The sequence below is a fragment of the Penaeus vannamei genome, chromosome 35 (assembly GCF_042767895.1).
Source record: "Penaeus vannamei isolate JL-2024 chromosome 35, ASM4276789v1, whole genome shotgun sequence".
In the NCBI taxonomy this organism is placed as follows: domain Eukaryota; kingdom Metazoa; phylum Arthropoda; class Malacostraca; order Decapoda; family Penaeidae; genus Penaeus; species Penaeus vannamei.
Window position 1 is genome coordinate 24057022 of NC_091583.1, and position 12500 is coordinate 24069521.

At 36.6% G+C, this 12500-nt stretch overlaps 1 protein-coding gene across 1 annotated transcript in view; it reads left to right on the top strand.

Moving 5' to 3' along the window:
* Window positions 1–12500, top strand: part of LOC113811614 (antigen WC1.1) — a 50780-nt gene that overhangs the window by 22487 nt on the left and 15793 nt on the right. The window contains exons 20-25 of the mRNA XM_070114333.1: window positions 295–418; window positions 1434–1548; window positions 2897–3014; window positions 4862–5011; window positions 9829–9963; window positions 11434–11649. Of these exons, the coding sequence (XP_069970434.1) occupies window positions 295–418; window positions 1434–1548; window positions 2897–3014; window positions 4862–5011; window positions 9829–9963; window positions 11434–11649 (858 nt within the window). The remainder of the gene's footprint in view (window positions 1–294; window positions 419–1433; window positions 1549–2896; window positions 3015–4861; window positions 5012–9828; window positions 9964–11433; window positions 11650–12500) is intronic.

Genomic DNA, 12500 nt, shown 5'->3' on the forward strand with positions numbered 1-12500 from the left:
TAGCTAGATAAACAGAGAGGGAGAGAAGCGCGATAGTTAGATTGTTAGATAGATAGAAAATAAATAGAGGGCGAAGGGTAGATACATCAATAGACAGATATATTAATAGATAGATAGATAGATTGATGGATATATAGAATTTCTTTAAGATGAAATTACTAATTTAGATGAAACAAATCACAACCCAAGACTTCATGTTATACCACACTCCTCATAAGGAACATTTGCAATATACCCAAAATTGCTATTAGTTATTGCAAGCAGATTATTGCATCGCTTCTCCCTCACCACCAGCGCTGCGACGGACGGAAAGATTGCAAGTTGAGCGAAGATGAAGTTGACTGCGAAGGTCGACTCAATTTTGAAGTGAGACTCGTCAACGGGTCTGGTGCTTATGAGGGTCGCGTCGAGGTCAAAGGTCAGTCTGTTATCTATTTTTTTTTTGTGAGGTTGTATGGGTCTTGGATAAAAAAAAATATCTGGAAAAGTTTGTGTTTGATTTTGGTTTGAGGGAGTCTTTGAGAACTAGGATGGTGATGATGGTGATGGTGTGAGACTGATGATGATAATGATGATGGCGATGATAATGATGATCACCACCACCACCACCACTACAATTACCACCATCATCACCACCACAACCACCACCACTACCACTACCACCATCATTATCACCACCACCGCCACCACCATCACCAACACTACCACCATCACCATCACCATCACCATCACCATCACCACCACCACCACCATACTCATTATATCATCCTCATAGTTATTGCCACCGAATCCACTCCTCTGATCGAGATAATCCCGTTGACATTAATGAAGCAAATCCCACAACCGAAGGCCAATTAAACACATTCCTCACAACACCGTTATGCAAAGACCCTCTTCTCTTTGTCTGTCTGTCTGTCTCTCTTTCTCTCTCTTTCTGTCTTTCTCTGTCTCTGCCTCTCGCTGTCTCTGTCTCTGCCTCTCTCTGTTCTCTCTGCTTGTCATTCACTCTCACTCACTCACTCACTCACTCACTCACTCACTCATTCGCTCACTCTCACTCACTCGCTCTCACTCTCTCTGTCTCTCTTTGTCTGTCTGTCTCTCTCTTTCTCTTTCTGTGTATCTGTCTGCCTGTCTCTGTCTCTGTCTCTCTTTCTCATTCTTTCTCTATCTGTTTCTGTCTTAAATCTTAAAATCTTAAATCTCTCTCTCTCGGCCTTTCTCTCTGTCTGCCTATCTCTCTCTCTCTCTCTCTCTCTCTCTCTCTCTCTCTCTCTCTCTCTCTCTCTCTCTCTCTCTCTCTCTCTCTCTCTCTCTCTCTCTCTCTCTCTCTCTCCCTCTCTCCCTCTCTCTCTCCCTCCCTCAGTTCCCACAAGATCAACAGAGATGCATAAACAAACGCCATATAACCCCCCCCCCCTACTTCTCTACAGTGTTTGGTCGTTGGGGTCCCGTTTGCGATGACATGTGGGGTCTGCCTGAGGGGGACGTGGTCTGCCATCAGCTGGGCTTTCCTACGGGAGCTAAGGATATCTTTGTCGACTCACAGTGAGTATTTTTTTTTTCAAAGGATGAGTATTTTATATTTGTTCGTTTTAGGGTCTTCGGGGGATAGTGTCTGAGTTTTTTCTTTTTTCGTTTGTGATATATATGTAAATATGTATGCATGTATATGTATATATTTTTTTCCTTTTTCTTTTTTTCTTTCTCATTTTTTGTTTTTCTTTCTTTTGATGTTTCGTTTTTTTCCCTTTTTCTTTTTCTTTTCTCTTGTTTTCTTTCTTTTTTTTCTTTCCTTTCATTTCCTTCTTATTGATTTATTTATTTCTGAATACTACATAATGATAGTTTAGGGAATATGAAAGTATGACGTCACGAGATGTTCTTCGATCTCTTCATGATAGTATTGTTTGCTTAGTTATTTCAACTGTCTTAGCGGTATGTTTTAATATTCCTTTCTATATCTTTCTTTCACTGCCTCTGTCTCTATTATATATTAGCTTCTCACACATTCTCTCTTTCTCTCTCTCTCTGTCTCTGTCTCTGTCTTTCTCTCTCTCGCTCTCTCTTGCTCTCTCTATCGCTCTTTCTTGCTCTCTCTCACTCCCTCCCTCAGTATCTATCAATTTCTCACTCACTTTATCTGGTTCGCTATGGCATATATCTGTATATCTAGTTCTCTCCCTAACTTTTTCCCTCTTTTCCTCTATCCCTCTCTTCTGTCATTCTTTCCTCGTTCTTTTTATATATCTTTATCAATCAGTTTTCCACGTGTGCCTTTTTCATGTTACACCCCATTGTTTTCCGCTGCAACGAAAAAAAAACTTTTGCTAAATCAAAATTGAACGTACATATATACGATTTGCTTTGGAATCCTTACGTAGTTAGAGCAAAGAAGAAAAAAATGATATAGTAAAGATAATAGTGATTACGATATGAAGATAATAAGGACAATAGTGATAAACGTAAGAAATCTATACAAAGTTAATTATGAAAACGTAAGTGATAATAACAGGAATAACAGCAATGTTAATGAGAATAATGATAATGGAAACTAACAATGACGAACATAATAACAATAAGGATAACGACACCGAATGATAAAGAAACAACAAAATATAAGAATAAATAAACAGATTAGAACCACGCCCCCCCACCCATAAAAAAAATCAAAATTAAACAAGAAACAAAGAACTAAAAATAACAAAACAAAAGAATAAATAAACAAACAAAAACCATGCCCCCCCCAAAAAAAACAAAAATAATAAAATGAAAAAAATGAATCAAACAAAGCCATGCCCCCCCAAAAAAATAAAATAAAAAAATAAAAAAACAAATAAAACAGAGACCAAGAAAGAAAGAAAGGAAGATAAAAAATCTCTTGATATATTCCCAGATTCGGTTCGGGAAATAGCCAGTATTTGATGGACGATCTCAACTGCCACGGCAACGAAGAGAGCCTCGCCGACTGTGATTTCGCGGGCTGGGGAGAACACGACTGCCAGACGTCCGAGGTGAGTGTGTGAATGGAGAATGGGGAGAATATAAATTGTGAATGAATACGTACGATTGTCAAAAAGGGGGAAATATGTGAATGGGAAGGGTATACATTGTGAATGAATACGTACGATTGTAAAAAAAAGGGAAAAATGTGAATGGGAATATAAATTGTGAATGAATACGTACGATTGTAAATAAAGGGGGGAAAATGTGAATGGGAAGGGTATAAATTGTGAATGAATAGGTACGATTGTAAAAAAAGGGGGAAAATGTGAATGGGAAGGGTATAAATTGTGAATGAATAGGTACGATTGTAAAAAAGGGGAAAATGTGAATGGGGAGTGTACAAATTGTGAATGAATGGGTATGATTGTAAAAAAAGGAAAAATGTGAATGGGGAGAATATAAATTGTGAGTGAATAGGTACGATTGTAAAATAAGGGAAAATGTGAATGCGGAGAATATAAATTGTGAATGAATAGGTACGATTGTAAAAAAAAGGGGAAAGATGTGAATGGGGAGCGTACAAATTGTGAATGAATAAGTACGATTGTAAAATAAGGGGAAAATGTGAATGGGAAGGGTATAAATTGTGAATGAATAAATACGATTGTAAAATAAGGGGAAAAATGTGAATGGGAAGGGTATAAATTGTGAATGAATAAGTACGATTGTGAAAAAGGGGGAAAAGTGTGAATGGGACTTGTATATTGTGTGGTTTTGTGGGATGATTTAATGGGATGTTTAATGTTTAAGATTGCAAAGAAAAGAAAAGAAAAGTGATTTGTTGAAGTTTTTCTATTTATTTATCTATCTATCATATTCGCGTAAAATATGTTCGTGAAAATAATATTCCAGGGAGAATTATCCATTGTATTGGTATAAAATAGATTCTAAAAGTTATCCACAGTATTAGTATAAAATGTCTTCTAAATATACATGGTTACAGTAATAGTATGAAATATGTTCTAAATGTACATTATCCATAGTAATAATATGAAATAGATTGTAGATTGTAGATAAATAAATGTAGATTGTCATCCAAAATATAATTATGTAAAAGGTTCTGAAATTGCATGGTTATCTACAATACAATTATGAAAAAGGTTCTGAATATACATTATCTGCAGTATTAGTATAAAATAAGCTCTAAATGTATATTATTATCCAAAATATTACTATGACATAGATTCTGAAAATATTGCTCTCCACCATATCAGCATGAAATATATTCTGAAAATTCATTATATATGCTACAAAAATAGATTATGAAAATACATAATATATGTTACAAAAATATATTCTGAAAATTCATTATATATGCTACAAAAATATAATCTGAAAATACATTATATATACTACAAAAATAATTTCTGAAAATACATTATATATACTACAAAAATAAATGAAAAATGAAAATACATTATACTACAAAAAATACATTCTGAAAATACATTATATATACTACAAAAATATATTCTGAAAATACATTATATATACTACAAAAATTCTGAAAATACATTACATATACTACAAAAATAGATTCAGAAAAAAAAAACATTATATATACAACAAAAAATAGATTCAGAAAAAAAACATTATCTATACTACAAAAATAGATCATGAAATAACATTACATATAATACACAAAATAGATTCTGAAAATACATTACATATACTACAAAAATAGATTCAGAAAAAAAAAGACATTATATATACAACAGAAAATAGATTCAGAAAAAAATATTATCTATACTACAAAAAAAAGATTATGAAATTACATTACATATACAACAAAAAATAGATTCTAAAAATACATTATATAAACTACAACATACTCCAAAGGCGCCTATCCTTGCAGGCCGCGGGCGTGCAGTGCTTCAAGCCGGGAGATGACTGCGGGCGCCACCAGTGGAAGTGCGGGAATGGGCGCTGCGTCGGCCTGCAGTACCTGTGCGACACCATAGACGACTGCAAGGATAACTCGGATGAGGTCAGGGACATGTGTCAGGTGAGGTTGGTGGTGATTGGTTCGGGGACGACGTCGGGGAGTTCTGAGGGTTGTTTGGACTTTGTCTGTCTGTCTCTGTCTCGGTCTAACTCTCGCTGCCTAACTTTCTCTCTCTCTCTCTCTTTCTTTCTTTCTTTCTCTCTCTCTCTCTCTCTCCCTCCCTTTCTTTCTTTCTCTTTCTCTCTCTCTCTCTCCCTCCCTTTCTTTCTTTCTTTCTTTCTTTCTTTCTCTCTTTCTCTCTCTCTCTCTTTCTTTCTCCCTCCCTCCCTCCCTCCCTCCCTCCCTCTCTTTCTTTCTTTCTTTCTCTCTTTCTCTCTCTCTCTCTCGTTCTCTCCTCTCTCTCTCTATATATATATATGTATATATATATGTGTGTGTATATATATATATATATATATATATATATATATATATATACATGCATATACATATATACACAATCTTATTTATCAGCTAAGCATTTAGAAGGAATAGGCTAGCTCTTCTGAATACGTGTATCTATATATCTGTCTGACTTTCACTTTTTATCTATCTGTCTGACTGCCTACTTTTTATGTCTGTCTATCTATTTATTTTTCTATCTACGTATCTGTATGTGTGCGCGCGTTTGTGTTTATGGGTAGATGAATATTTATGCGCGCGCGCGCGCACGCACACACGCACACATATACGCACACACACATTGATATCGGACAAAAGAAAAGCAATTGCTGAAGACAAATCAATATTAGTATAAAGTACTTTTGTACTCATAATCTCGTGTATAAAATCATAAACATCAAGTGTCATCCTCTAACTTAGACGCGGATTTAAAATAAACGTCGATCGTCAGTTGGATGCGTCGAGTTCCGAAAATTGACACATTTAGAGTCTGTAAAGAATGAGACGAACGGCTAAAGTGGAAGAGATATGTCCAGGAAGTGGCAGGAAATCAGGAAGGATGGGGAGTAAGTGGGATGAAGGACGGCGGCGGCGGTGGTTTGGTCTTGTTATTATAAGGAATGGAGAGTGTGGGGCTGCGGGGTTAAAGGAGGTTGCCGTTGTTTGTGCGTGTTACGAGGAAGGATGAGGTTATACCGGTAAAGTAGGTTACAGTAGTTTGTTTATGAGGAGATATGTGGAGTGAGGGTTACAGCAGTAAAATAAATATGTATTTCAGTGGTTTGGTTACTTTATAGGGAGGGACGAAAAGTGTGGGGATACAGAAGTAAACATTTCCGCGGTTTCACGGAGAGTAAAGGCGCAAAGGGGAAAAAAGTAGAAGAACGATATATGTACAAAACGTAGTCAAAGAAGAGAGCAAAGGTCCAGATTGAAGGATAAAAATTATGGCTGATTTGAGATTGAGTCAATAATAAAGCACCACAGATACGATTAAAGTGCGTTTACTGTGGAAATATTTTTAAGCCCCGCCCTTGGTGCGACGGACTGGTTTGTGATTGGCTAGTGAAGCAGTAGCCTATGTGGAAGTAAATTGTAGCTAATGAACATCCTTTACTAAATTGTTTGATTTCTAATTATTACAAAAATGATGCTAGAGAATTTAAATATAAAAAATAATAGCAATTCAGTGAGTTAAAAAAAAAAATCAAGACTAAAGACCACAAGTCTTGTGGCTCCTAAACTGTTTCCCGCACAACGAACTAAAATAAAAATACTCATATTTTTTACATTGTTTACAAAATGCATAATTAGAAGAAAGTTACTATCATTTTTAACCCGAATTACTCTTTATCTCGAAAATGACGTATTTATACAGCAAAGAAGGAAATAATTTGCCTCCAATACTTTTGGCATGGATTTGACAGCTGTCAGTCGCCAGTGACTATATGTGACAGTCAGTTGGAAAATTGTTTCCTTGAGACGAGCTTTTTAGGATCTGAGGCTGTCAGCCAATACGAGTGATAGGAATAATATGGAGAAATGAGGTAATAGGAATGATAAAAAATGAATTAAGGGTTAGATGAATAATAGAAGGAATATAGGACTATTGTAAAGAAAAATGATATGAGCAGCAAAAGTAACTGAAAATAGTAATAAAAAAGAGGAAAGGAAAACAAAATAGATTTAGCATTATCTACAGGAAAACTGTTCGCAACAATAGATTATGAGGACTGTTACATTCGCGTTCGCACTAAGAATGCTAAAGAAGGTCAGCTGTATTCGTGGGTATATTAAGTTTCCCATAACAACCACCACCTCCACTACAATACAACCACCACCACCACTACAATACAACCACCACCCCCCCCTCCCACCACCACCACCACCACAACACAACCACCACCACCACAACACAACCACCACCACCACAACACAACCACCACCACCACCAACGATGACGACGACAACCACAACAACAAAATTACAGTTGTAGTTAGAAGAAATAATCCACCTTCATCAACACCGTGTTTGGTCAGGGTGGCCATGGAACCGACACGCTGGGGAAAGGGAGAGGAAAGAGGGTGAAAGATGGGGATGGACGGGTGTAAAGTAGAGGTTTCAAATGGATTTCAAAACAGGATCCCTTTGTTTTTAACATTCTGTAATTTGGAGTAAAGTTTGTACATTACATTAGGTAAGATTACCCCACTTTGACCCCTCCTCTACAGCTGTTCTGTTATACTAGCTGTATTATTCTGAAGTTGTAAACATTTTGCTAAAAAAATCTAACGGTCACGAGACTACTCCCAGTAACCAATCAGCGTGCTAGGCTGGAAAAAGGGGCGGAGCTTAAGAAATCTCTTTACTTCCATAACAATAAGGATTATCAACTCATATGGAAGGAGAATGATTGTACGAAAAGTAGAAGCGTTTCATTGCTTTGAAAAATGGTGACTCTTATTTGGAGTATAATGAACAGTTGTAGCTCTTGTTAAGAAATGTCAGCCACGTGTAGTTTCAATTTACATGAAGATAAGTCTGCATATTTTTACATATTTATTTCTCGAGGTACGGCATTAATGAGTATTTTCATCCTTGTAGACTCATTATGATTCTAATTATTATTCTTCCTTTATTCTTCATTCCACATTCTCTCTATTTCAGTGGATAATTCAGTATAGAAAAAATGCATAGATAGCTTCCGAGTTACGAATTGTTTCATCAAATATTCATCTTAAATAATTTTCTATTTTATCTTAACGAGAAGGAATGTAAATATTCCACTAATATTTTAGTCTCGGTTGTTGATTTTTGGTTTATTATTAAGTTTCAAGGGATACACCTTCGGGCGCAATTTATGAAAGAAATTGAACTCTTGTGTAAAAAGTGAATGATTAACCGGAGAGTTTCAATAAAAAATGACGTCACACATATTGCATGAATTTCTGAAACAAACCTTCATGTGCGAACTGCAAATTTCATGACACTTTTGATTAATTGTATTGGTTCTATTTTTACTGTATTTTTTTTAGCATTTATCTTTTCTATATTTTTATTATTGTGTTTTCATTTATTGTCATCCTTTACATTTCTGATTTGTTTAGTCGTGGCTTTTTAAAATAATCTAACTTTGTTTTTATTACTTTTTAGATTTGCTTTTGATTATATTTTAAAATCTCATGAAAAAATCCTTCTGTGTTTTTCTTATCTATTGTTTGTTTCCCTTCCTTTTATTTCCTCATAGAATTTTCATCTCCCATTTTTTGTTTTTCGCAATCTTTATTTCCATTTTCTTTCTTTATACTTTATTTCTTTTTTTCACTTCTCATCCCAGATTTATTGTAATTTATCATTCATCCCCTTTTTAACCTCTTCATCTTTATCTCTCCCTTAAAAAAATCTTCCACCTTCCACTTTTTTATTTATTTATAAAAAAAAAACTTCCACATAAATAAATTATTCCAATTTATCCCTCCTCCCTTTTACTATCTATCTCTCTTTCCTCCCCATCTTCCACATGTATTACAATTTACCACTCCTCGCTTTTATCGCCCATTTAGCATCCCTATTTATCCTTCCCGTCCCTTCCTCCCCCTCCCTTTTAATATCTATCTCTTTCCTCCCTACCTTCCACATGTAGTCTAATCTACCCCTCCTCCCTTTTATCATCACTCATCTTTCCTCCCTATTCATCCTTCTCTTTCTCCCCCCTCCCCCTCCCCCTCTTCTTTTTATTATCTCTTTCCACATGTATTCCAATCTACCCCTCCTCTCTTTTATTATCACCCATCTTTCTTCCCTATTTATCCTTTTCTTTCTCCCTCCCCCTCCCCCTCTCCATTTTATTATCTCTTTCCACATATACTCCAATCTACCCTTCCTCCCTTTTATCATCACCCATCTTTCCTCCCTATTCATCCTTCTCTTTCTCCCTCCCCCCTCTTCCTTTTTTTATCTCTCTTTCCACATATATTCCAATCTACCCCTCCACCCCTTTATCATCACCCACCTTTCTTCCCTAATTTATCCTTCTCTTTCTCCCTCCCCCTCCCCCTCCCCCTCTACATTTTATTATCTCTTTCCACATTTATTCCAATCTATCCCTCCACCCCTTTATCACCATCTATCTTCCCTATTTATCCTACTCTTTCTCCCTCTCCCCCCTCCCCCTCTTCCTCTTATCTCTCTTTCCACATTTATTCCAATCTACCCCTCCTCCCAATTATCATCTATTATCTTTTTCATCCCTATTTATCCTTCTCTTTCTCCGCACCCTCCTCCTCCTCCTCCTTCCCCTCCCCCTCTCCATTTTATTATCTCTCTTTCCACATATATTCCAATCTACCCCTCCTCCCTTTATCATCACCCATCTCTCTTCCCTATTTATCCATCTCTTTCTCCCTCCCCCCCTCTCTCCCGCCCCCTCTCCAAAGGCCACCGTGGAGGTCCGTCTCGTCGGAGGCGCAGAGGACGCGGGCGGGAGAGTGTCAGCTGGGAGAGTGGAGGTGCGCTACTTAGGCATCTGGGGGACGGTGTGCGATGACGACTTCAGTTTGGAGGAAGGGCATGTAAGGATGAGACGGTTTTTTGGTGTTTGTTTAGTTGGTTAGTTGGTTGGTTGTTTGTTTGTTTGTTTGTTTGTTTGTTTGTTTGCTTGTTTGTTTCGTTGTTTGTAAATTAGTTTTAAAGAGGATTGCGATGATGACCAGTTTGGAGGAAGGACTTGTAAGGATGATACGTTTTTTTGGTGTTTGTTTAGTTAGTTGTTTATATATTTGTGTTTTTGTTTGTTTGTTTGTTTAGTTATTTAGTGAATTAGTTTTAAAGAGGATTGCGATGACGACTTCAGTCTGCAGGAAGGACACGTAAGACCGATGCTAGTTTCTGCTATTTATTTATTTATTTAGTTGTTTAATTATTCATTTGTTTATTCATGTATCTGTTTGTATAATTAGTTGTTAGTGAAAGTTTAACGAGGAAAACGGTCACTCTGTATTAATCATTATACTTGTTTGTTTATTATATACCTAACTATATATATTTATCTATTTATGTATGTATGTATATATGTATTTATGTATGTATGTATGTATGTATGTATTTATGTATGTATATATGTTCGTATATATGTATGTATATATGAATGTATGTATATATGTATGTATGAATGTATGAATGTACGTACGTATGTATGTATGTATGCATGGATGTATGTAAGTATGTAAGTATGCATTTATGTATGTATGAATGTACGTATGAATGTATGTATGAATGTATGTATGTATGAATGTACGCATGAATGTATGTATGAATGTATGTATGTATGAATGTATGTATGTATGAATGTATGAATGGAATGTATGTATGTATGTATTGTTTGTTAGGGCATGTAAGATCGTCACTGTGTTACGTGTTTTATTCAATCATTTATCAATTCTTACTAATTAGTGACTGATAGACCGGTGATGATCATCCTCTGATGTTATTCATATATATTGGCTTCCGCTAATCATGAAAAGATAATCTGTTTTCTTCTTGCATTTATTAAATCATCGAGTTGGTATTTATTGCAAAAACCTGAGCTTGTCGACATGTGGATATGTCGCTTTTATTTGTTATTTTAATTTACGTTTATTTGATAATATTTAGCCCAGGAGGAAGAGGTTCTAGGTTCTAGGTTTTCCATTAGGTTCTCTTTATAATCTGTGAAGTAATGGTGATGATGAAAATAATGATGGTGGTGGTGGTGGTGGGGATGATGTGATGGTGTGATGATGAAAAGGATGATAATGATATTGATAAAGATGATGATAAGCATGATAATGATATTGATAAAGATGATGATAATAGTGCTAGTAATAGTAACAGTAATATTGATATTCCTCTACCTCTACCCCCACCCCACCTCCACCTCCACCTCCACCTCGACCTCGACCTCCACCTCCACCTCCACCTCCACCTCCACCTCCACCTCCACCCTCACCTCCTCCACCCCCACCCCACCTCCACCTCCACCTCCTTTCCAACCCACTTTCCAGGTGATCTGCCGCATGCTGGGCTGGGAGGGCGCCGCCTTCGTCTACAAGAACAACTCCTTCGGGCCAGGTGAGGGCCAGGTGTGGCTCGATGACGTCAGGTGCCTCGGGTATGAGTCGTCGGTGGCTGACTGCCAACACCTGCCTTGGGGTCAGAACAACTGCGACCACACTGAGGACGTCGGGTTGCTGTGTTCGGATACGCCGGCGACGGTTTCCGTAAGGAGAATTTTTTGGGGGGATTGAGTTTGTATAGGGAAAAAAAATCAAGAACGAAGAATGTATGATAGATTTAGGGATTTTTTTTAATTGTTACATTAAAAAGAAAAAAAGGAAGAAAGAAAAGAGAGAAACGAGGACCGGGTTGCTGTGTTCGGATACGCCGGCGACGGTTTCCGTAAGGAGAATTTTTGGGGGGGATTGAGTTTGTATAGGAAAAAGTCAAGAACGAAGAATGTATGATAGATTTAGGTTTTTTTTTATTGTTACATTAAAAAGAAAGAAAGGAAGAAAGAAAAGACAGAACCGAGGACGTCGGGATGCTGTGTTCGGATACGCCGGCGACGGTTTCGGTAAGGAGAATTTTTTTTTGGGATTGAGTTTGTATAGGAAAAAAATCAAGAACGAAGAATGTATGATAGATTTAGGGATTTTTTTTTTAGATTGTTACATTAAAAAGAAAGAAAGGAAGAAAGAGAAGACAGAAACGAGGACCGGGTTGCTGTGTTCGGATACGCCGGCGACGGTTTCCGTAAGGAGAATTTTTTTTTTGGATTGAGTTTGTATAGGAAAATAATCAAGAACGAAGAATGTATGATAGATTTAGGGATTTTTTTTTTAAATTGTTACATTAAAAAGAAAGAAAGGAAGAAAGAAAAGACAGAAACGAGGACGTCGGGTTGCTGTGTTCGGATACGCCGGCGACGGTTTCCGCAAGGAGAATTTTTTTTTTTTTTGGATTGAGTTTGTATAGGAAAAAAATAAAGAACGAAGAATGTATGATAGATTTAGGGATTTTTTTTTAGATTGTTACATTAAAAAGAAAGAAAGGAAGAAAGAAAAGACAGAAA